The sequence below is a fragment of the Electrona antarctica genome, assembly GCF_951216825.1.
Source record: "Electrona antarctica genome assembly, chromosome: 10".
Classification (NCBI taxonomy): Eukaryota; Metazoa; Chordata; class Actinopteri; order Myctophiformes; family Myctophidae; genus Electrona; species Electrona antarctica.
This window is the reverse complement of record NC_136791.1, coordinates 16,418,915-16,445,934: the sequence shown is the minus strand read 5'-3', so window position 1 is coordinate 16,445,934 and position 27,020 is coordinate 16,418,915. Positions and strand designations below refer to the sequence as shown.

General features: G+C 42.4%; 1 protein-coding gene across 2 annotated transcripts in view; it reads right to left on the bottom strand.

The window, feature by feature from the left end:
- Positions 1-27,020, bottom strand: part of LOC306930674 (uncharacterized protein) — a 51,206-nt gene continuing 24,186 nt past the window's right edge. For both annotated transcript variants that reach the window (XM_079511763.1, XM_079511764.1), the window contains exons 4-9: positions 11,976-12,183; positions 6,715-6,853; positions 2,662-2,731; positions 2,048-2,094; positions 1,759-1,817; positions 1-1,534 (exon numbers count right to left, since the gene is read on the bottom strand). In XM_079511763.1, the coding sequence (XP_079367889.1) occupies positions 1,492-1,534; positions 1,759-1,817; positions 2,048-2,094; positions 2,662-2,731; positions 6,715-6,853; positions 11,976-12,183 (566 nt within the window). In that variant the 3' untranslated portion in view covers positions 1-1,491. The remainder of the gene's footprint in view (positions 1,535-1,758; positions 1,818-2,047; positions 2,095-2,661; positions 2,732-6,714; positions 6,854-11,975; positions 12,184-27,020) is intronic.

Here is a 27,020-nt window from a genome sequence, read left to right as displayed (position 1 = left end):
TTCATCTAGAAGCTTTATTGGTAATTGTTTATAGTTCACAATGCATTCCACAAACACTTCTCCCAGTAGGGAGTTTTTATCATCACAATTGAAGTATGAAGTATCATTCACAATTACTTGCATAACAAACAAATGCTTTAAAGTTTCCCAAGTTACATCATTTTGCAGCTTTTTAGATAGATTGGGTCCACAGACAGTATGGTTACTTTTTTTTTTTTTCTTTCTATCCCTCCCAGCCCCATTTTTTTTTTTTTATACGTTTAGTTTTTTATATATTTCATTATGTCATATGTTTGTAAACATGGTCATTCCTCTTTAGAATATTTCCAACTAGGCAGCTGCAATGGATGAATGAAATGACAACAGGTGTAATAATAAATGTACTTGTATTGTAATTGTACTGGCAAACGCTGTTTACTAGCTAGATACTCAAAAGCGATGAACTGCTTATGGTATAGTCCCCCCCCCCCCCTCCCCCATTCCCCTAACGCTTAATTTATTGTCCATCGTATATGGTGTTGTGTGCCGTAAAATAGTCAATCTAGAAGCTCAAAACCCGTCCGCGCTGCGAGCTTCTGGATCGGCTATTTCACGGCACGCGACAGCCATGCACGACGAGGTATAAATCAGGCTTTAAGAGTCAAAGACGGCTCCCCACAAAGGAGTCGTAGAATAGTCATTCGTCAAGTTGAGGACCGCTGCACACTCTCAAAGAGACACGGAAGAGAAAAAAATGGCTAGAAAGCTTTTGTGACACTACACAGTCAATCAGTAAAATCACAAATACCACTAACTTAAGAATTATACCGGAGGAAAAAGGAAAAAAAAAAACAATCCCCACAAAAGTCCCAATCCTCTCCGCACCGACCCCGCTCACAAAAATAAGGTGAAACCAACAAAGAAAAAACAAATCTCTCTCAATTGGCTAAACTGCTTGTTGGGCAAGGAAATACCCTGAAAGCCGACCCCAGCTCAAAGAAATACATCACTTCCCAGAGTGCATCTGGGGCAAGGGGAATCAAGCTTTTTAAAAATACTTTGAGACTACTTTGTGAAAGCTTGATATGGGCGAGATGGGGTGGTGCTGTGTGGTGGTGGGGGGGGGGGGGGGGGGGGCTGGGTCTTGAAAAATACATAAAATCTCTTGCTGCATCAAAGTGAAGGGCACAATATCAGCTGTGAGCTGGGGTTTTAAAAAATAAAAACATAAGTACTAGAAACTCAAAAGCCCAGGGGTTGTTTTTTTAAACTCCAGAGAACACAATCAGGAATTCTGAACTGGAAAAGTGTTTTTCTGTTTTTATTTATTGACAAAACGTGATACCATTGAGGGTCTCTCGCACAACGCTAGAGCACCCTTCACCTCGCGCCTGTCCTTCCTTCAAAAATGTTGCCGTGATGGCAGCATAGTCTTCATCCCTCACTCCCTCCCTCCGTTTGCCAGTCGTCATCTTCCCAGGACTTCCAGAAAACCTACTTGCGAACGTTGTTTCACTCGGCTTTGCGTTTCAGTCCAGGTACCTTGTCCTGAACCCTGCAGAGGACACCACAACCCAAGGTTACAACTACAATCTGACCAAAAGCTTGACACGACTGCAAACGCATTTTAATACAATAAATGCTATTTGAACCGATAAATAATACCGTACTTTCAATACAATGTTGGTGAATTTACCATGTTACCCAGTAAGATCTGTATATAAATGTGAATATTACAGTACACACAGATATTATTAAATATGTATGAAAGATACTTACTTCCCAACAATATCTTTAACCTGGTTGTTGACCAAACCCACGTAGTGGTCGATTTGTACCTGCACACAGAGTTATTGGTGGGGTTTAAAACAGAGTCATAATAAAGAACACAGCACAGTGACAGCAAAACCGTAGTTACATGTCGCTTGCCGACAAGGTCAGTTGCCTTTTCGGCAAGCAACATTGTTGTGTGACGGTCTATTAAGCTGTACAAATTCCCTGAGACATACAGAGCAAAAAGTCTGACTCATGTGATACTGCTGTTGCATTGTGGGTATTGCAGTCCTACCTGGTGTTTTTCATAGACTGTCGGAAGGCTGAACGCTCCAACCAGAACTGTGGAAAATAGATTTGACAGTTAATTTTTTTGACTTTATTTTTTAGTTTCGACGACCCAACTGATTCACCCGTTATTCAAAACAGTGGTGTGTACAACAAAGTCCTATTTAATAGTTCATTAAGTCGTAGAGTCTGTCGGTTGTTTATGTGATAACAATGTTTTACAGCACAGTAGTTATTTTGGCCATTGTTTTGATGACAAATGGATATAGTATATTAAAAAATAAATAAAGAGATAGGGCACTGGTCCTTTAAGAAAAGCGTAGGAGTGGTCTAACGCCAGCACACGTAGACCAGGAAGAGTGCAGCAACAACACTTCATGGACTAACCTGTCACATCATCTAGATCAGATGTAAACAAAAAACTAAAACCAATTGCGCGATTGAATAGGAGTTCTAGCGTTTGACCCACATGGATGGTAAATCCGCAAATTCCTTATGAAACGCTCGGCATGTTTTGTTTTTGTTTTTATCAATGACGAATGGATACGCGTCTTCATATACGGTAAGAAAACCGCTTGTGCGAAACTCCCCTTTAATGATCCAATCAAGCTTCTTCCTTACCCAGAATAATAAGAGTGAGTCCGTTGAACAAGGCACCAATGTAGGTGAGAATCCACATTAGCACAGCAAACTGGAGAGAGAAAAGAGAGAGAGAGAGCGAGAGGGGGGGGGGGGGGGGGGGGGACATGACATTATCAAAGAGGAACACACATACAATGCCATCTCAACTTTACTTAAGTTCTATCAGTACAACAAGCAAACTCAATTCAAAGACTTTTCTTTGCCTCGTATCGCAAAAGAAGCCAGGTAAAATAATAAGCACTGCTACCATGGGAACCTTTGTGCCTTGTGGGGTGAGCAGCAGCGGTTCCCACAGCGCCAAATATTGATTTGTGCTCAACATCAGCTGGAAGAAGCTCATGCACTCTCTGCAATGTGGCAGCTGTGCTTTTTAAAAGGAGGATGAAACCCTACTGAAGTTTTTGGTTTTCCATTTCAGTTTAAAAACCAGACCAGGGTAAAAACATGCCAGGTTGATTTTTTTGTACCCCCGTGATGTAAACGACATGAGCAAGGCAGCCAATCAAATGAATAGGTGTGTTAAGATTTAATTTGTGTCAAAGGGCATTGACAACACTCTTGACTGACATCTACACTTGCACAGTGGCTCACCCATAGATCTGGGGACACCTAAATCTAACACACACATTATTGATCGATTGTATTAGCTGCCGCTGTGTCGCTGTGTATTTAATCTGTTGTAGTTTTTTTTTTAACTGGTAGAAAGCAAACTACAAAATCAGCCAAGTCATGCCCATTAAATCTTTATGCAAGTTACAGTAAATAAAGCAACAATGTGTTTTTCTTTATGTTCACTTCAATATTATGCCCAGGGCATGTGGAGAGAGATAAGCGATATAGGGCAGAGAAACGGGAGTCAGAGTTGAACTCGGTCACAAGGATCCATGTGGTCACAAGGAGCTACTAGCTTTTTAAATACTGAATTATGAATGGTCAATTACTGCATTCTGCAGTTCAGAAATAACAATGTTCATGTTGTTATGGAAACAGTTGGCTATGGATACAGTTCTAATCTCAGAATCAAATTGTACCATTTATTTTAACAAGGCATGTAAGCCAATAATAAAAACATCACTTTTGAAGTTGGTATAGTGTGTCAAATTGTTGATTTAATTTGCAAGTATGCGTTTGTAAAGTATAGCTGACACGTAGTGGTTTCCAAACGTTTTAGCCCGTGACCCAAAAGAGAAATTAGACATTCGTCCCGGAACCCAACTAGTGAAATTAGGTGATCTACAAGCTCGCACTACGTTGTGAGTTTGTAGATCGGCTAATTTCACTACTTCTTAACCATTAAGAAAAAGCTATGTTTCTGTGTGTTCCCGCCCAGAATGGGTTAACAACGTTCATCTGAATAGAAATAAAGTACTGCGTTTACATTTTTCAATACTTCGTACTTCTACTCAACTGCAGCAGGGCAAATAATATGCTTTTTACTCAATTAAGCCCTATATTTTATACTTTGTCTATTAAAAACAAATAGATGATCTACAAGCTCAGACTGTAGCGTGACAAGCTGTGAGCTTAGAGATCAGCATTTTTTTTTTAAATGACTCGAGTACTTTTTCTTTGGTACTGTAAGTTTATTTTGATTCTGCCAATACTTTTACTGAAGTGCATTTTTTTTAATACAGGGCCTTTAGTTGAAACAGCATTTTACTACTTTTACTAGTAAATAAATCAGAGTTCTTCTTCCTCCACTGAACTATCCTCACGTGAACTTCTATAAAAACCTCACTAATCCATCTATCTATATACTGTACATTCTATAATGAGGGGACTTGATGAGAGCCACCAGTCCATCCCTCTCTCTCCAATACAAACATACACATTAATAGCAGGAACAGCTCAGTCACAGTGGCTGTGGGTTATTAATAATGCATTTCATAACAGTGTTGTAACTCAAGATATTAGTCTGTTAAAATGCAGGCCCTCAATGACACTATAGTGCTGTCCATAAGCATATTGATTGGTTAATACAATCAATAGAGCCTATATGCAGGAAGATTTATCTATCAAGATAGTGTAAAAAAAATTAAAACATTTGACCCCAGTGGGTGCTGTTTTGCCAAGGTTGATCATATATCCAAAACAAGCTCGTAGATCTGCTATTTTTGAAAAAGTGTGAAAATGTGGCACAAATCATTGAATGCATATTCTTTCAGAGTGAACGTTTTTTTACTCAAATCTTTGCTTCTGAGGAGTTCCTTAGGAGTGACATACTGTACAAGTACATCTCCCTTATTTCTACACAACATGACTTGAATTCTTGTCTTTTGCCCAGCGATCCACAGCCCAGGATGCTGGGTGGTAGTAGAGGTGTTGACAGGAGTGCAGTGACCTCAACAGCTGCACTCCTCTAAAAGGTTCTTCCTCAGTCAGCTACACAGACACACCCAACATCATTAGACTCCACCCACCAGCACCCCTAACCCCACCTCTAACGGCCCCCCTCCCGTCCCGGCTTCACGAGAGCTGAACGGCATGTCTCCAAATGTACAGGTGCTTTTCAGAGCACCTTGCATCCTTTTTTGGATTAAACGTACACCTGTTATTCAATGCAATCCGTCTAAACTTTCCAGCCACAGATATTCAAGAACATATCGCTGGCCATTTCAAACTCTTTGGGATATGAGATCTCATGGTCATCTTGATGCGACGTGTGCATGTCTGCATGACACTTGAGGGCGTTCCCTTGTGGACATCGTTTATTCACTATGAAAGACTGAGGCACTGACATTTCCCATGTATTCACGGGGTGACTACTCTACTGTAAAAAAAAATCTTTTTGGGGGTGAAGTATTTCTTTAAAAGCAGCACCAAATCAAATTAGATTTAGTGGTGAGAGAAAAAAATCTGAAAGCGTTTCCACACTTTTTTTCATTTCAAGAACCCTGCAGGTTGATATGCATTTAGGCCATGGGCCCCCATTGGGCCCCCATTTGAAGTGATTATTTCTCTCTTGGACCTGAATATACACAGTCAAATGAAATCCTCAGTGTTATGTAACCGACAGTGTATGAATGGAACCAAATGAACCCGTAAGGCATGGGTCCATTTGTTTCCATTCATCAGAGTTACAGAACCGTAACGGTCCATCCATTTGGTTCCTAATAACCACCTGGAACCTTCCCAAGGACCCCTGGGGGTACCCGAATCCCACTTTAAGAACCACTGCAATAATCTACATTAAAGCCCCCTCCAGTATGCCACCCATGGCACATGCTCTATCAGCGCTATGGCAACCAGTGGGAATAGCAGCTCCACTCCCACAGTTCTACTGCTGCAGCTCCCTGTATTCATGCCTCTCCAATAAGAGTCTGGCCTACTCCAGCCATATGTACCAAAACGCAGTTTGAGGTCCTTGGACAAAGCTCTCCTAATCATGCTTTTGCATTTAGAGCTCTGACTCTCTGGAATCAGGTATGCCGAGTCTGTGCCCCGGTTCAAATCCCTCCTGAAAACTCTTATATTTATATAATGCCTTTATTTCCCAAATGTTCTAACCTATTGTGTCCTACTGCATTTGCCTTTTCCCCCCCTATGGTGTTGTGTTTTGATTCTCTGTGAAACCCTTTGTAACTTTGCTTTTGAAAGGTGCTATCATCATCATCATCATACTATAATTCTGACAATGTCTGAGTGTGTGTCTGTCAGAAACACTGCCGTATCTCCTCACTGCCTGCACCAATCACTCCCACTTTTCACACAGGCACACAGAACATAATAATATGGAGGTCTTAATGAAGCCCTTTTTTCGATTTTACACATTAATGATTAATAATGAATGTATTAGTGAATGAAAAATGCGAACACACCCAGGGTGCAGTACCCCATGCGGCCACAGGGGGCAATATCTCACAACGGGTAAGGGCTAGTATAAATAAAGCATTATTATTATTATATCAAAGTGGTTGTGTCAGCAGGGATAATGCATTGCTGGACAAAGTATTCAAACCCAGTATAGAAGATACTCCTGGGTCAGATATTACTCGACTACAGTGTCATATTTGTACTTCAGCGAGTTCTCACCTTAATGGAGTCCACCAGGTCTTCTACCAGGAAGAGACGTCTCAGCTCCGCTACCAGCTTGTTGAATTTCTCCAGGCCTACATCACCGTACTTATGAACCAGCTCATCTGACAGAGATACGTCCATGTCCAGGTACTGCCTGCAAGACAAACATTATACCCTACAATGAACCAGCTCATCTGACAGATATGTCCAGGTACTGTCTGCAGGACACACAAACATTATACCCTACAATGAACCAGCTCATCTGACAGATATGTCCATGTCCAGGTACTGCCTGCAGGACACACAAACATTATACCCTACAATGAACCAGCTCATCTGACAGATATGTCCATGTCCAGGTACTGCCTGCAAGACAAACATTATACCCTACAATGAACCAGCTCATCTGACAGATATGTCCATGTCCAGGTACTGCCTGCAAGACAAACATTATACCGTACAATAATAGCCATGCAAAGTCTGGCCCGATACCAATGTTTGACCACATGAACCCTAGCGTCCCTGTTGAGGAGATCAAAGACCGTGTCAAGCATTATTTACAAAATCCACTTTCGAACCCAATACTCCTCCATGCATCCATCGCTGGGCAGAATTACATTGATATCGTGATGACTAGAGATCTGGGATTTCAGCTATCGTAATATGGCATAAGTGTTGGCTTTCCTCGTTTTAATGCACAACATTGTGAGCTTGTACTAGTAGATCTGCTATTTTTGAAAATGTGAAGGAAAAAAAACACATATATATAGCCTAAGGTAACAATATTGATATTGTATAGTACACTATAGATACAGTATAGTCTCATTTGATTTTGTCGATATTGCCCAGCTCTCCCTCCCTTCATCCATCGAGTCTGGAGTTTATCCGTTTTCAGTCCTGACATCAGAGAAACTTCATCACTTTTCAAAGTTCAAACTAGACAGAGATGTTAACATTAGCTGTACAGTGTACAGGCTACAAGAGGCATTGAACACATAAATCTGTTAAATGTCTCCAGTGCCAACATGCAGCTCAGGAACACATGAAGGGTACGTGAAGTCAGCACTTGGCAGAGATGTAACGGACACGCCTACACCTTCCATCCATGCCAATGGAGCACACTGAACTAAAGATCATGAAATGTGAAACCTGATGCAGTGTGTGTAGAGAATATGCCACGGTCAGAACCGTGTAACCACGACGAGTAACGTAGAAAGGTGTCATGTGCCTCTGGTACAGGATATCGATAACGCATACGTTAACATGAGGAAGCGTTTAGCATGGAGGAAATGAGACTGTGTAATTTGACCACCGGTCGGTGGTCGAGGCTGCAGGCCCCACCCCTGGAGAACATGCACCCACAATATCGTACCATAATCTACTTTAATACTGTATGCTATATTCTAAAAGTCAAGTGCAACATATGTGGTTGCACCTGCATAATGTGGTTGCAAGTGTTATTGAAACATTACATTTTTAACAATTCAAATATGAAACTTTTAAGCCCTTTTTCCCCCCTATAATGACATGCCCATTTAAAGTGGTTCACCTCAACCACAGAGGTCAGGGCTATCCATGTCAATGCAAATGATGAAATCCCTCAGTCCTTTAAAGGACCTTAACACTAGAGCGCAGTGCGCACATTTAATCAGCTTAGCGCCATGACTTTCTGAGCTCAGTCTCCCGACCTGGCTAATCTTGAACTGGGACCTACTGACCCTAAACGTGTTGCAGATTGGCCTGGCTGAGAGTCAAAACCTCAGAAGGCTCAGTTGGGTTTTTTTTAAACGGAGGGAAGTCAACTGTGCAGTGCACCGGAGACACCGGCACACAGCGTGCCGTACAGTTAGTTATATGCATGGATTACCCTGAAGCCAACTCTGCAGAAGGCTTTAGACTGGTGCTAGACCAGAATGTTAGGTGTAGTGCTAAACATTAGCGTAAGAGTACACATGTTACCAACGAGAATCTGATTGAGCGATGGAAATAAGTGAATTAGCACAACACCCCCGCCCCATTAAATTCAATGCAATTCTTATGGTAGGGCAAATAGCCAATAATGCACTTTTGCACAAAATAACACTTGGACCTCTTTGGTGTGGAAGTACACATTACTACTACACAGTACTACTGTTGTAGTGTTTCTCACTTTCTACTTGTTAGGGGATTGAAACAAGCAACCTTCCAGTCACAAGTTCACGCCTCTTCAGATGTCCCCCCACCCGCCAAGAAAGTGAAGAAACGCGTGATCTTTTTTTTTCTTTTTTACACTATCTGTATGTTCAGCAGAATTGTGAAATTGACAATTGTGCAACAAAGTGATGAGAAGTACTGTGTGATTGCCTTCAGTTTTGTACTTTTGTAGCAAACTCTGCAGTTAAGACAATGAATGAATGAGTGAATAACAAACAAGCCACAACTTATTTAATTCTACTGTTAGACGGATGTTCTGATGTATTACCATGTGTTGTTCTTGCTTACTGTAAATCGCTCTGGATCAAACTGCCTAAATTGTAAATTGAATAGCGCAATACAATATTTAAGATGTGTGTTCTGCACATAAGATAAGTAACGTCGATGTGTGTGCATGAGAGAGAGCACAGATCGTGAGTAGTGTCCCCGGGAGGGGTTACATAATTGTGAAAGGAGAAAGACTTAACAGTACAGCAAAAATGTAATATTCTTGTTTTGTTTCGTTTTCATAACATCCGTTATAAAATCGCATCGTATGATGGTGCCACGCAAAAATATGGAATTGGTAATACCCATCTCCAAAACTCTGATTTGAAACAAAGTGATGACATTTTTATTTGTTCATTAAGATATGCCTGTTGCCAATGATCGGGTTTCATCAGGCATGACTTATTTTCCAGCGCTTAAGCCCAATTGATACACCGCAGTATGACGGCATCGCTTGCCAAAAAGAACAGATCTACAAGCCTAGCAAACATGTCCCATCCCTCCCTTGTGCGATGGAGCATAAAATTAAGCTTTAGCCGACCACCAAACAGAAGGCCCACGTGTTGCTCAATTCTGGCTGTGGGTGACAAGTTTGGCCTAATTCACCAGCAAACGTTGGCCGGTACCCAACAATCCATCGGTCCTTATTCCAAAAAGAATGAATCACTTTTGGCTGGTGGCAACACAGTGAATGTGGCTGTTAAATGATGAGTCCGCCAGGTGTACAGTAGTACACACACACGCAAATAAAAAAACACTTCATTTCCTATCTTGTTTAACGCAATGTGAAAACACCATATCACATCACAGCACTACAATAAAGCAACAGTAGAACTGGCTGTGGTTCAAGCTGAGCAAGGACACTATGTATTGATGTTTGCTCCTGGCAGTCTGTTCTCCACTGCGGCAGATATGGCCAAGACAAACCGCAGTAATCACTTTGACTTAAAAGGGCATAATAAGTCATGGCCGAGGTTGATGTTTTTTTTATTATAAACAACACCCAGAAATACAATAAAACTATATAAACAAATGAAGCATCTACTTCTTGTACCAGCCAACTACTTTTTGAAACAAAAATGAAATTTGGTCACGTGCAAAATGTTGTCAATTGTTGTTTTAAATAGCAGAGCTACACACTCACAATGCTGCAGCATGTTGTGGTCCGCTATTTTTAAGTATAACAAACAGGACAGGATGTTGATATGTACACCGTTTTTCCTCCTTGCCTCTGAAGGGAAATACAGAGGTAGAGGTGTGTGTGTGTGTGTGTGTGTGGGGGGGGGGGGGGGTCATCGGTCAGTGAAGCCACGGTCACAGCTTGCCTGCCATCATCACCATGCGTTCGACCTTGTTCCACTTATAACTGCTCACTTGTAATATGGGTACGCTAGGAATTGTTTAGCACCCGTTTATTTTCTGTGATTGACAGGTGTCATCAATAACGCGAACAAACAGTAACGCGAACAAACATGTCCGCGGTGAAACTTGTCCTTGTCAGTGGCTTTATTCAGAATATGTCTGAACTTTTTTTTTTCCAATACCGTTTGAAATAATGGAACCAAATGAACCCGTATCTTCGTAAGTGTCCATTTGGTTCAATTTGTGCACTCTCAGGGTTACAGAGCTGTTAAGGTCATTTAGGGCTACATCTCTTTATGTGTTCTGGTAATATTATTGTCCGCTCATTTGTAGGTCTGTGGCAAAAATAGAATTGATAAAAATGTCCATGTCTTTATTTAAGACACTGGATCCGAGATCTCCCCCTACCACCAATAAGTCTGGTGACATCTACATTTAATGAATGGGCTAAAACTGTATGGAAACATTTCAGAGATTTAAAAATAAAACTGTATTGCAGAACCAATGCAAAACCTTTAGAACAGTCCTTCATATTTGAGATGGTATCGGGACTGGTTTCCAAAGCAGTAGATTTCTTCGATGTTCTAATCTAGACCCTGCATTTAATTTACATTTCCCTATATGTATTGGTCGGCGGAGACCTCTGATCGTCTCCTACTTGAAGACTAGCAGCTAAAAACACTAAGTGACTGAAAAACTCAAACTGAAATGTATAAACTGTTTGTGCACTCTGGGTTTCCCAAAGTGGGTGCCATGACGCAAGTCCAGGAATGCCGCAGGCCCTGAATACTTTAATATTTTGAATTTATCAATATCACTTCAGTTTAACCACATAAACCATCTAGACTTAGTAAGACCACTAAACCTCCTCGCCTACTTAGTAAGATGGACCACTAAACCTCCTCGCCTACTTAGTAAGATGGACCACTAAACCTCCTCGCCTACTTGGTAAGATGGACCACTGAACCTCCTCGCCAGAAATAGCCATTAGCCAATCTACGTTGTGAGCTTGTAGATCTGCTATTTTTGGTGAATGTTCCCCCCAGAATAGGGATACTGTGGTTCATGTGGTTAAATGTCAAGTATAAACTTATTTTCAATTTGTCAAACTAGAAACGGATATTCTCTCCTCGTGACATTCTGTATTTTAGGGGGAAAGATTAATATGTACATTGTACATAGCGTAATATGACAAATGTGCTGTATAACAATGTACTTCAGGGGTGCCGTGGATGAAAAACATTATTTACAGGGCTGCCCTGAGCCACCCCTGGGGCTTTGAGAACAACTACTGTTCTAGAAATGTGAACATGTAAAAACTGAGTTGATCTCACGGTTAGTCATCTATGAGGTAAAACGCTGTAATGGAAGAGGAGTGCTTTGTAATCTTTAAAGCTGATGGGGTGAAAGTTCCCCCGCCCCACTCCAAAGCTCGGAGTCATCCGAGGACTCACTTGAAAGGGTGTCCATCGTCGGACTTCTGGATGGCCTGCAGCACACCCTTGTATATTCTGAAGGTGACGGTGACGGACAGGAGGGCCAGGCCGATGTAAGAGGACACGCTGACGATGCTGCACACCGTCAGGGACAGCAACAGAAGGAGGGACGCCCCGAAGACCACGCCGGTTGTCTTCAGATCACGCCAGTACAACAGCTCCACCACTGGGGAGGGAGGGAAGGAGGAAGAGAGAGAGGGGGGGAAGTCATTAATAAAAGTTAATTGCACTGGCATGTCTGTGTATCAACCATAAGTGCAATTACTACAACGGGAATACCCTGCACAGAAGGACTTCATTGTGGAATATTTGTTCTTTACATTTCAGCCTTTAACTTAAAACCCCCCTCTAGTAGCTTTTCTTTTTTTTTAAAGCATTTTAGAACGTTCAGCATTTTTTGACAAATGCGCATTTTGATGGTAAAGTTCAAAATGTTACTCATCTTTCAAACCTTTATTTAGCCAAGTGATGTGATGATGATGAGCAGCCTGATCCCAATTACTGTCTACGAACGGGATGGATGGTCATGCTGGGACAACTTGTTTTAGAATGATATGTACATAGTGTACATGCATGAATGTAGGTCATGTACTGCACTGGTATATGATCAGTAGTACTGGCTGGGTACAGTATTGGCATTAAAAATACTTGGGTGGGGTATGTTCATTGTGCCAATGTAGCATGTGGAGGCAGCGCACACGCGCACACGCACACACACACACACACACACACACACACACACACACACACACACACACACACACACACACACACACACACACACACACACACACACACACACACACACACACACACACACACACACACACACACACACACACACACACACACACACACACACACACACCTAAACTACTGTACTGTGCCGAACATAAGACGATTCTGATTATAAGACGACCCCCATTTTTCAAGACTCATTTGTGGAAAAAGAAACTGAATGTGAAATAATCTAGTCCCCGATTATAATACGACCCCGTTTTTTAGGATATTTCCATATTTCCATATAAGACTGGATATATTATCCAGTCTTATATTCAGGCCAATAGATTATTAGGATTTATCAATATTAGGAGGATTATTAAGTGTAGATATAACCATGAAGCCATCATTCTGCAATGTAAGCCTCTCTCAGCCAAAGGTTATTTCTGATCTTTAGTTTTCTCAGCTGTCACTTATACCCAGAGAGCGAGCGCTCAGCAGGAATGCTACAGTGATTCAGCAGGTAGCCCTCTGTCCATATTCACCCGCAGGGAGTCATAAGGGTACGGTACACTATGTACATATTCTAAACGCTCCTTTATTAAAAGGTTAACAGGTCAGAGTGTGAACTTCGCCCTGCATACTGACAGTGTCAGATACAACGCCTAAAAATGCCAGGGCAAAGAGTCACCTTTCAGTCTCTCAGAGAACAACTATGCCTCTTTGACATATGGAATGACAACGTAGGGTTCAAAAGATGAATGAGTACACAATATAAAATACCGGTAACGCCCAGTCAGTCTCTCAACAGCCGCAGTATTACATTCACATGGGCCACCTAGTAAAGGCAATCCAGCAGGTGATACAGAACAGAAATCCATGCCATCCTGAAACAAGACCAGTCTGTATTTAAGCTGCAAAAATGATCATCCCGCTAGCCTAATTAATGTCTGGGGGCGATCCTTCTTTCTCTTAGGGGGATAGACGGACTGGTGACTGGAGAGGGAGTGACTGAGGTTAGGAGGGGGGTGGGTGGGTCGGTAGTCTCCTGCTAGACAGCTGATCTCGGGTCTAAGGGTACAGCACCTGACTGTACTTATGTTTCACCAAGAATTCCTGGCAGGTCACTGGACAATATTAGACATGAACAAGTCCTGGTACGTTTCTTTACTGGTTCTGACGCAGTGTGAACCAAAGACTCGCTGCACCCCTTAACGTGACTTTTAGCCAATAAATGTAGCCTCGAGGCTGCCATGTTGCACAACTGCCACAGACTAGACTGAATAACCCACCCCGACTGCGACACACATCTTGGCAGCCTACCAAAACCTCCCCTGAAATGGCTCATGGCCGGGCAATGAATGAGAGCTTGTACAGGCCTGGGAATCATAAACCCACATTTCTAACAAAGAGTGATTGCTTTTTGAGGGACACGGTCTGGTCCAACAACAAACACATGAATCTTAACCGATACACATTTAAAATGGATGCATGTTGAACTTGAAATAAAAGCTACCCCAACATCCAATAGTGGGGGTAGGGCTCCAGGGGGTCCCCAGCTAAATGAGGATTAGACTTCACCACTGTTAAATACACATAAATACAACTTAGGGACATACAACAGCTTTTCTGATCAGATAATGACTATCATCTATACAGGACTATCTATACTGGTGAAAAATAAAGGAATTCTGGACCAAATAATCAATATCAGATCAAAATGAATCAGTCACTAATAAAATAATAATCATATATTGATAGATATCAGAATGAGGGTCCAGGTTGATCAAATCAATCACTGGTCTAATAAAAATAAGTACACCCGATCAGCAGCACCTCACTCTGGAAGGTTCTGTGCTGCTATGGAGGAAGGGGGTGGTGGGTGCGGGTGGGTAGTAGTGGGTCAAATAACGAGGGCGTTGACAGCGGCCAAACCAGGCCGACCTCAACCACACCGGCTACCACGCTGCCTCATCTCCCGTTCTGATGATGATCCCCGACTCCCCGTGAAGTCGTGAACTAGGCAAGACAAGAGCCGCGGATCTACAAGCACACAACGCGGGTAGATCGGGGGCTCTTGTCGGGGAGCGACACCAGTCTACCCCACACACACACACACCATTGTGTGTTGGTGGGGAACCGATAAAACAGCAGCGCGGATGAGGAGGGGGTGTAGGGTGGGAGCTGCCTGGCTCGCTGTGTCTCTACCTCTCTGTCTACATATGGTAGCAAAAGCATGAGCTAGCATCGCTATAAATAGCACCTGCACGTTATTATCCAAGCCCCGAGGCTTGATACATTGTAGCTTAATTGTACAGTGTATCAAGCCGCGGGGACACGGCACGGGGCTGGCTGGTGTGTCCGTGTTGTGATCACCTCCACGGGGGGTGATGACTGACGAACGGACGGTGCAGCCTCCATCAGCCACACACACACACACACACACACACACAGTCCAAAGGCTGCGTTTCAATCCCCACAACAAGCCGCCTCCTCCCGCCCCGCTCCGTTCGAGACTGAGACACACACGATGGTCGTATTGTCCTTTAAAAATGGCGATTTTAAAGGACAATCGTGCTAAAAAGGTCGTTAAACCAAAGAAGAGATTATTATGTTTGGAACTAACCCTGTTTGGAATCCATCTTGAGAGGCTCCCGATATTAAGGCTAGGCTAGCTCCGCCCGGCTAACGTTAGCACGGTTAGCTCCGACAAACGAACAGTCAAGAGAGAGAAAGAGAGGAGAGAGCGGAGAGAGAGGAACCTGCAGCCTGGCAACACAGCACTACTGTGCACAAGAACACTTCCTGTAGTGCACTTCAAAATAAAATGCACTACTACTTTTCCCTTTTTTTACATATTAATAATAGCATGAATTTATACTGTACACCCATCATGAACACAAGGACGCTTTACATCAAAGCCTTGAGCTTGTAGATCTGCTTTAAAAATACACTTTCTACCTGTAATGTTTTCTAATACAAGATTATAGGATGATGGATTGAATGTACAGTACAGACCTATATGAAACATAAGATTGTGCGTGTGCGCGCACACGCAAAAGGTATAGAACGCGTATTTTGACAGAATTACATATTGTAAATCTTAAGATCTATACTTAACTTTGGAGCAGTATAAGTCTAAATACTATGGGACAGCAAGGTCAAAGTATACACATCTACAATGTTAATTTTTAACTTGTTTTTAAAATTCTTAACTGAGGTGGAAAACCAACATGCAAATGTCTGCATGTTATCAGCCAGGTATACGGCATTAACTAGGTGTGGGTTTGCGTTACACAACTGGGTTGTAAAAGCATTGCTCGTTGCCTCATTCCAGAAATTCCCTAACCAGAAAAGGTGAAGTATCAAGACTTCTGCTGTTAGAGCTGCAGATATGGAGCCAGTTTATGTATTTCTATATAACTATAACCACTATAATAAACTGACCACTGGATAAACAGACATTCAACCTGGCATCCCTAATGTGAACATTTTCATATGCCATAATGCAATGCCCATAATAGTGGTAAAAAAAAATTGCAAAAATGCACATCTACAAGTTCAGGGGTCAGAACACATGGCGGTGGCACGCATTGTGATCTTGTAGATCAGCTACTACTGGTTTTGAACTACTAGAAATATTAGTAAGACCAGCCCCATGTGGGGGCGTCCGCTGGCCCAAGTGGCCCAGGCGCATGCCACATATAGGCCCTGGCCTGACAGTGTGCCGCGTGTTCGAGTCCCGTTCATGACGACCTTTGCTGCATGTCTTCCCCCGTCTCTCTCTCCCTCTTTCCTGTCAGTCTTCACTTGTATCTATCAATAAGGCAGAAAAGCCAAAAAACTCATCTTAAAAAAAAAAAAAAGAACAGCCCCATATGGATGTACTGCAGAAGGCAGCGTAAGTCAGTAACAGACATGTTTGCTGCAACTGCCACACACACACACACACACACACACACACACACACACACACACACACACACACACACACACACACACACTTTTGTAGCGTTGGCTGCATTTCAAAAAGACCTCTTCAATGCGGAGTTGCGGAAGCTGCACGCTGTACAAGATATTCTATAATATTGTACAATAAGGGTTGTCTTTATTACCCAATCTGTCAAATGCGGTATGGGTAAAAGAGCAAGGGGTGTGTATGCGTCATCCCAGTCATGTACTGTATGTGTGTGAGAGGTCACACAATCCTCCATCCTGATTCTAAGCAGCTGGCGACTCAGCGAGTACTGCTGAGTAAGCTATACATTTTAAGTGCAGATGAAATGGCATTTTTCTAGGGTATAACTTCCTTGGTGTGATGTATTTCTGAGTGAAAAGTGATAGGTAGGCCGGGAAAATAGCATTCAGAGCAATCAGGTTTGAGTGTTGGGGACTGCCTGTCATGGTAATCATGGATAATTTACCCATCAAAACTCTCACACACACCAAAATGTGCTTAGTCACAGTACATGACTCCGCATCACACACAAGCAGTTCTTTCATTGTGGCATAGAATAACAAACGCACCATGCCAGATAACTCCATATAAGTTAGGCTGAATAAATGGCAGGTCATCCAGTCAAATAGATTTGACACTGGGTCATAAAGCCTGGCGGGAGGGGGGGGGGGGGGTCAAGAGAGAGACAGAGAGAGAGAGAGAGATACAATAAACCTCTCTGTGTTGCAATGTATTCCACAATCAACTGTAGACACATGACAACCAGCCCGCCCCACACTGTATCGACCTGTCCTGGGAAATATATTTTAATCAATATGGCAAAGTCAACACTTCACTTTCCACTTTCCGTTTGTTTGACATTCTAAAAAAAAAAAAAAGGAAAATAATCTGTTGCTTCCTCGTTAACTCTCGTTAACGGTTACATAGAAAACGGCAAAAATTAAGTATTGTTTGCACAGCGTTTTCGGGGGTTGCAAACAGAACAAAGTGAAAACTCCTTCCTGAGTGAAAGTCTTTGAAAACACTCCGCCTCCCGTCTCCATATAAACGGGAAAAATGATGAATCTCCAAAACGTGTGCCATCATGGCTCACGTCGCTCATGTTTATTACATTGGTGCAGAGCCGCTCAGCCATTGAGTTCCTAGGCTGAGCAAGCGCTCCCTTGCCCCGCTCATCCTACGAATACCAATACAAACACGAAACCACGCTGCATTGGTGGATGTAAACCATGTAGACAAACAGCCTTGTGAGGAAATAGAACGGAAGTGGTTCTACTACGCATGTGTGCCTGGTCTACCTGGCATGCACATTACGCCATGTTCAATCATTGTTGCGTCTGTGTAAATTCTGAAAAAAGTGAGAACACAAAAGGGATTTTGCCGTTTTCTGTAGAGACTGTTGCTGTGTAAAAAGTGGCCTTAGTCACATCAAATAGTTGCAGGTTTTTTTCTTCTTTGTTTTAGTATCACAAAATACTTATGTTCTTAAACCAGCAAATGGATGTCATGGGGTGTGAGGTAATGCAGATCTTTGACATAGTTTTTCTCTCATTCTTGATTTGAGGTTTGACAACATTCAATTACTATTTTCAAATGTCTACATCCCAACACATCATACAAAAGAAATGGCCGTGCCCTACTAGAACATTCCATCAGAAATAGAATTTTGACCAGGTCAAAGGTTGTGTCAAATCAGAGACACAGGATCTAAATGTCTCAATAGAAGAGCAGGGAGGCCAAATACAACCACAGAATGGACATTATATAATTGTATTCAATAGAAAAAGTTGCACAATACAGCTTCAAGTATGTTGCTCAAATTTAACCTCATCCCAGACATATCTAGACAGATGTAAAACACCCATGCTAGCCAAATTACATACTGTACTTTAATGTACAGTGGCTCCCAACCCTGCTACTTGGGGACCCATGACACTGGGGAATGGGGATGCCCCGTGTCAGTCACAGTGAAACACATTTAGTCTAATGGCCTATTTGTGAAGGGATATGTATAGCTGGCTGGCTGTACATATAGTGATATGTAGGCTTAGTCTATAACACACATTGTGGACATTTAGCGATCAGTCCAAGTTGTAAGTGATATGTACTGTAATAAAATAAGCCACATATTTGTGTGGTTACTTCTGGATGGGGAACAGGTGCGCTTCCTGTGGTTGCCTACATGGCTCTGGGTGTTACATACCCAATACCCATATGTATCAAACTAATTGATTATGAAATATTTACAGATTCTAAAAACCTTTTTTTTGGTTGAAAAAGAAAAAGAAAAATGTGCTTAAAGATATCTCAATTAATCGGAAAAAGTAATCGATAGAATAATCGCTGAGAAAATAAATTGATAATTTGATCCCTAGTCAAGTGTGATGACTGGTGTATGCATGTACAGTATGTACATTGTCACGTTGCACTTCATTGCATACACCGCCACATGTTCCGGTGATCCAACGCGCTGGGTTAGTGGGTTTCCCTCACTGTTGCTCGTGCCGATTGAACCCAGCCTGCTGCATATGCTGGGTTCACGAGGTCACGCACAGATATAGGTTACAACAGTGGCTCCTCAACCTTTTCTGCTGCACACCCCAGAAATAGAAGCCGTGTCACAGGCACATGCATGCACCAAATGATGACTCCTGCAGTCCTTCAGGGGGCCGGCTTTACTCGATTCAACCCCATGAACCCCTAGTAGCGTCCCAATTCTGGGGGTGAACATTCCGGCAAAAGTAGCCGATCTACAAGCTCACAATGCCTCACAACGTATTGTGAGCATGTAGAATGGATATTTTTGCATTAGTTAACATTTGGTGTAGAGGGAAAAATAGGGGGTATAGTATAGAACTGGTTAAGGTACAGTATATAGGGTGCTTATTGCTTAATAATGGACAGAAACCAAATGCACAAAAGTCCATCCAGTAATTCATAGATTGAACGTTCATGTATACTGTATGTGTGTATTTTTGCAGGAATGGGGGACTCCGTTCAACCCTATTATTAAGTCAGTTCCAGACCCGGTTCCGGCCGCCCCGCGTCCGAAACGGTAGAGAAATGACAGAGTTACCATGTGGGGGGGGTCAATCTAGAATATATTACAAAGAATTTAAAATCGATACTGCTCTTGCAATGCCACACCTCGTTGGAAAAACCTTCTCTGAATCTGCTAAAACGTGGACATTTCACTCTAAAAAAGTAGAAAATGCGTGATTGAAGACTTAAATACTTTGTAATGTCACTCAGAATGTGAGACTGATATTTACCAATATCAAAAAGCATGCAATGACAAAAGCACAGTCACGTATCTCACCTGCTCATTCACACACACAGCTTGTGAGCTATCACTTGGTAATAAGGGTTTAGTGGATTAATAATGACGTTATCACGCAGACCATTTGTTCCTCCAGCCTAAAGGATACCCGTCTGCAAGGAAGTAGCCAATCGGGTGCAAGCCATTTGTCCAGCATATGGGATCTACACTACTAGTAGGCCCTTTGCCATCGGCTGCAAACATGCAACTACAGTATATATCACACACACACACACACACACACACACACACACACACACACACACACACACACACACACACACACACACACACACACACACACACACACACACACACACACACACACACACACACACACACACACACACACACACACACACACACACACACACACACACACACACACACACACACACACACACACACACACACACACTATAGCATGCATCATTATCACCATGGTAATGGGCCAAACAATCGTATTCAAATATGTCTTCATATTGTCAGTTGTTTCTAAACTTCCTCTACGTTTCTGAATAGCACATTTAAAGAACAAGCCACGAGACCCTAGGAGAGATTATTATTTATTTATTAAGCTGAATTAGTTTATCCTCCTTTCATACTTTTCAACAATACCGTAAATTAACTACAATATGATTAATCACGTCTGTCGGGTGGAAACCTCAAATGTCCAAAACTGTTACTTCAAGATTCAAATTCAAAAACAACAAAAGTAGCAGATCTACAAACTCAAAACGTGTTACTTTGCACAGACTTTCGAGCCTGTGCATCTGCCATTTTGACACTGTAGTATGATCAAGTAGGGCATTCATTTACGAACAAAACGCAAAATGTTAGAATACAGAGATAACGATTTTTATTAAATTTATATTGGAGAATACAACATATTGACTGTGAGCCATAATAGGTGAGCCAATGATTAAATATATGTCACCGTGCTCAGACCATACACACACACACACACACACACACACACACGCGCACACGCACGCACACACACACACACACAGCCACCTTTGCTCAATCAGTAATCGTCCAAAGGTTTCTGCAGGACAGCAAAGAGCTGGCAGCAACCTCAGTTCCCTTAGCAACAAGCTCCATGGACATTCCAGAATATTCCACAATGACGACAATGCTTTCAATACTCTTAAGAATTCTAAAATGCAAAGTTCTGCAGTCACATTTCAAAATAGGAGCCACTGTCCCACTGTCAAAGCCATGACACCATGAAGGAATGAGTCACAGAGGAGGGTGTTGCGCATGAACAGCCAGACAGTGACCTACCAACGACCCAGCAGTGCTGACATTTCCCATACAATTAACAATTAACCAATCCAACAATATTTGTCATGGCTGCAGCCCAATGTCAACAGCCAGCTTTTACCCGTTACCTAAAATCAATTTGACAAAACAGCCATGTTATCAGAACAACAGAGCCTGCCTACCAGCAGCACTATTTGAAAAAAATAGACACCTTAATGGAGCGCGTCATAATTGTCAAAACAACAAGAGCCGTGTGTGTAGTGCTCAGCAGTACCGTGATGCCTCCAGGTTTTGGGCGAAGGCGCGACATGGCTCTTCTTGTCCACTCCGTTTGTGACTCCGTTACCGTTGGTCTCCATTCTTGTCAGGGGTTGGGAAATACAAGATTCCACACGGGGTAAGAGAGAGACGGAGAGCTGCAGAGAGTGCTGTGCTGCCTTGTGGTGGTGAGCTGTGCTTTGGTGAGCTGTGGCGTGGTGCTCTGTGCTGTGGTGCCCTCCTTGTTATATTGTTGGAGGGAGGGTGAAACGTGGGTAGTGAAAGTGGAGGAGGAGGAGGGGGGGAGGGGGTACACTGACACTAGCCCAAACCTTCCCCTGGAGACGACTGCAGTAAGCAAATCTCACTTTTCTGTCCACGAGATACACCACACACACACACCACCCCCCCCCCCCCCCCCCCCTTTCTCTCCCAATCAAACCCGATACATCTATCTCTATCCCCTCTTTTCATACAGAGATCCCACAATCATTATTGGCTTTACGGAAATGCAGCTTTGCTTCTTTACACAGAACCAAACAAAGCCAGCAGCATAATGCCGCCACCCTGTGGGATGCTTTTACATAGCATGCCAGCCTTTCAGAATCAAGAGGTGTGATGTCAACCACTTAAGGCCCATTTACTTCATCATACGATGATCAGCGGAAATAGCCAATCTGCAAGCTCACAAACAATGCGTTGCAACTGGCATTGCAATTTTTTCACAAAATGGGGACACGAGGGTTAAGTTGTTGAAACAATATTGTCAGCATCTGTTGAGATGGGACTACTTGCCAGAATTTGAACCCGGACATTTTGAGTACCCATTTTGAGTACCCCCACTTAGAAACTGCTGGATGCCAACTTGCATATGTTGGGCAATTTTCATAATATGTGACTATACCATTAAAGCATGATGAAATTGAGATATATAAGGCAAAAAATATATATCTAAATTGCATCATGCTTTAATGGTATAGTCACATATTATGACAATTGTGAAAATTGCCCAACATATTAAAGTTAGTATCCGGCAGTTTCTAAATGCTGGGGACCCATACTACTTTAGGGTACTCAAAATGTCGGGGTTCACAATGGGGCTGGCAAGTAGACTATTTCTACTTGTGCACATTTAAATACCACTCTTAGTTCAAAGTAAGAAAAGTTGCTGTGAATCAAGTTACGACGGCAGATTTGTGCGAGCGGCGTGTTAGTAAGTATGTTGGAGGAGGAGCGGAACACAGACGCTGTAGAGTAGACGGATATGTTTGCTTGGTATTAATGCCGTTCTCTGAAAGAAGAATGTGTGGGAGAGAGAGGGGGAGCACATTTAGTGCCTGCTGTCGATTCAGCTCTGACCACCACTGGCTTACTGCTGCAACAACACACTCCTCCCGTACCTTCTATGCCAGTGTTGCTTCCTAAACAGTGGGTCGGGACCAAATGTGTGGGCCAAAAAAACCATTTTATGGGTCACATTTTTTGAGTTTCTGAAATTTTGTTTTGAATTATTTCAAAAGATTTTAAAAACTTTTCACCTCCCCCCAAAACATTTTTTAAAAAGAATTTCATAAACTCATAACTCACAAAAAATAATAATTAAGAATTCACTTAAATAGACGATCTACAAGCCGATCTTACAAGCTCACGGCGCAGATGCGTCGTGGGCTTGTAGATCTGCTATTCTCACTAGTTTGGGTGCCAAAGAGACTTTTCTCTTTTGGGACTCGAGCTAAAAGGTTTGGGAACTAAGTGTTCTATACACGACTGAGGTGGAATAATAATTACAACTTTCTCACCTTGAACTGTGTGTACTGTGTACTGTATAGCCCCCCCCCCCCCCCCCCCCCCCCCTCTTTCTTGCAGGAGACATAAACCTCTCCCCAACTCCATCAATGATCTCTGTCAATATCTTGATCCTGCAGACTAGGGCTGCATTAGGGCAGGGTTTCTCAGCCATAGGATCACGGTCCATAGCTGGGTATTGAACACGCTTTATTGGTCAGCGGAATTTATACATTGTTTAGAACAGGAGTTCTCAACGTTTTTGGCTGGGGACCCCCGGAAATGCTTTGGCCATGTCTCGCGATTGGAACCCTTTGGCCGGCCAGGATTAATAAATTAATTCACCCGAATATACCGCCAGGAATTCCCCCACTTTTTCCTTATTTTGAAGGAGCCAAAATCCACAACCGAATGTTACTTATGTTACTTAGGAGTGTGTGTTGTGACGGGCCGGATACTCGTCTCTCGCTCTGCGATCACAAAGGCTGACCGCGACCATTACAGCGTTAAACCCAGTGCTAATGTAAGTAGCATTATGCAGGTCATAATACTACCGATCATAATTCATAACCACTATAAAAGACCAATTGCCCTAAATCTACAGCAATGGTGGGGGACTGTTATAAAAAGTCATTAAAAAATTGCACAAATTGCTCAAGATTTGACAAATACCTGAAGTATCCGAAGAAATTACTGTCTTTAATAATTCAATAATTAAAAAAAAAGACTAAAAAATAAAATCGACAAAGCTTGTAGATCTGCCGTTTGTTTCTTAAATGTTAATGTTCATGTAAAATAATTGCGGATATAATTGTGATTAGGTGATTATGTAATAATCCCCCTCCCCCCACACACACACGTTCCTACAGTACAGACATAAAGCACATGGAGTGTTTAAACAGTGAACTTCAACATATGATTCAGCATAATGAATCCATTAATAGGTTCTACAACCTCTGCCTTTTACTGCAGACGGTTCACTTTAAACCAGTGGTTCTCAAATGTTTCCAGGTCAAGGACCGTCACCCCAATCTCAAAGATATTTTTGTCCTAGGGACCTCCAGAAACAACGATTTGAGTTGCAACCCAGTACTAATGTAAGTAGCATTACGCAGGTCATAATGCTACCGATCATAATTCATAACCACTATAAAAGACCAATTGCCGTAAATCTACAGCAATGGTGGTAAAATGGTTTTAAGTTCCGTTTGCCATTTAGGCGTCATAAAAAATTGCACAAATTGCTCAAGATTTGACAAATACCTGAAGTATCCGAAGAAATCTTTAAAGTCTTTAATAATTCAATAATTCAAAGAGACTAAAAAATAAAATCGACAAAGCTTGTAGATCTGCCGTTTGATTCTTAAATGTTAATGCAAAATAATTGCGGATATAATTGCGATTAGGTGATTAGGTGATTATGTAATAATCCCCCCCCCCCCCCCCCCCACACACGTTCCTACAGTACAGACATAAAGCACATGGAGGGTTTAAAAAGTGAACTTCAACATATGATTCAGCATAATGAATCCATTAATAGGTTCTACAACCTCTGCCTTTTACTGCAGACGGTTCCAATTACCTAAATGGATCTGGAACGCAGCCAAGTCTGACACAGATGCTAAATCAGCTCTAAATGGACACTACAGACATGGACATTTTAAAACTGGACATTTTAAAACTTAAATCATAATGATTGTCCATCAATGAAGTAGGCGGTTGTTATAAAACACTACCTCTACCGGCAGCGATGTCGAGGGACACTCTGGGATCCATTTTCGCCCTTAGCCCTAAACTTCTTTGCCTTTTTTACCATTTTGAAAAAAACATTTTTGAATAGTTCCAATAGCCAATCTACAAGCTCACAACGTGTCGATGTAGATTGACGAAATTATTAAATGTTTTTCAAAAAAAGAAAAGAAAAAAAGGCAAACAAGTTAAGGGGTAAAGCACTGGCAAAAATAGGGCCCTCTGTCCCTCACAGCTTTCCTACCGTCCGTGATCCCTTCAACCTACACCGTCTCCCTCTCAGCTTTCCTACGGTCTGTCTCTCCTACAGTCTGTCTCTCAGCTTTCCTACAGTCTGTCCCTCCGACCTACACAGTCTCCCTCTCAGCTTTCCTACCGTCTGTCTCTCCTACACCGTCTGTCTCTCAGCTTTCCTACCGTCTGTCTCTCCTACACCGTCTCCCTCTCAGCTTTCCTACCGTCTGTCTCTCCTACACAGTCTCCCTCTCAGCTTTCCTACCGTCTGTCTCTCCTACACCGTCTCCCTCTCAGCTTTCCTACTGTCTGTCTCTTACACTGTCTCCCTCTCAGCTTTCCTACAGTCTGTCTCTCCTACACCGTCTCCCTCTCAGCTTTCCTACCGTCTGTCTCTCCTACATCGTCTCCCTCTCAGCTTTCCTACTGTCTGTCTCTTACACCGTCTCCCTCTCAGCTTTCCTACCGTCTGTCTCTCCTACACAGTCTCCCTCTCAGCTTTCCTACCGTCCGTCTCTCCTACACCGTCTCCCTATCAGCTGTCCTACTGTCCGTCTCTTTCACACGATCTCCCCCCATCTCTCCTATTATTGTCTACCTCTCGGCTTCCCTACTTGGCATTACTCCTATACACTGTATCACTACGAAGACAAATATAGTGAACAAGCTTAAATAATACATAATACCCATGGGGAATTGTGATATAATAACACAAGTTACAAATAATGAATAAGAACTTATAAGAACTAGTAGGTGCTTCTACAATTTAACATGTGGGGATAGAGCTGTAATCACAAAGTGTGGCCACTAGAGGGCACCTATCTCATTTGATAAAGACTTCAGCTTTCTGTCTCTCCTCACTATTCACACACATCTGATTCTTTTTTATGATCACTTTAAACCAGTGGTTCTCAAAACGTTTCCAGGTCAAGGACCGTCACCCCAATCTCAAAAATAGTTTTGTTCCAGGGACCTCCAGAAACAACGATTTGAGTTAAAAAAATTGTTTGCTTTAAAAAAAAAATATATATATATATATATATATATATATATAGAAAGATTTACACAAATGTTCACAATCTTTCAAAATAGCAGATGTCTGTCACAATGTGACAGGCTATGAGCTTGTATATCTGCTATGTTTTTTTTATAAATAAATGGTGCATTTATAAAGCACATTTATCCAAAGTGCTTTACATATAGAAAAATAAATGGCCAAGGAATTCAGGCATGGGGGCCAGGGGGAAGGTAGGGCACCACATCTCTTTGCTGAAAACAGCCAATCTACAAGCTCACAACACAAATACCCCCACCCCCCAGAATAGGGATGCCAGTGTTCACGAGTTTCAGCTCCAGTCTAACAAACAAGTACAGTAGGTGCTGACTGGGTGCAACCAGGGCTACAGTTTGATGGGACGCCAGTGTCGCAATGCAGCGATGAGTCTTTTTTTCCTTTTCAAATGGGAGATTCCTCAAACACACACACACAACTTGGCAGCCAATGCCAAAGAGCAGAGTCCCACTGCTCTACTTATGGCGACTGCCTGCAACCGCGCAGATGCTTGTCTGTCCGTGAGATAATGGGTCAATATTGGTTTGAATAAAACATAGTCATCCACTAAAGTAGTGGAAGGCTCAGCTGAACAGAGAGAGAGAGAGAGAGAGAGAGAGAGAGCGCCACGTCAGCAATCTAATCACTTCCTGAAAGGCCAGC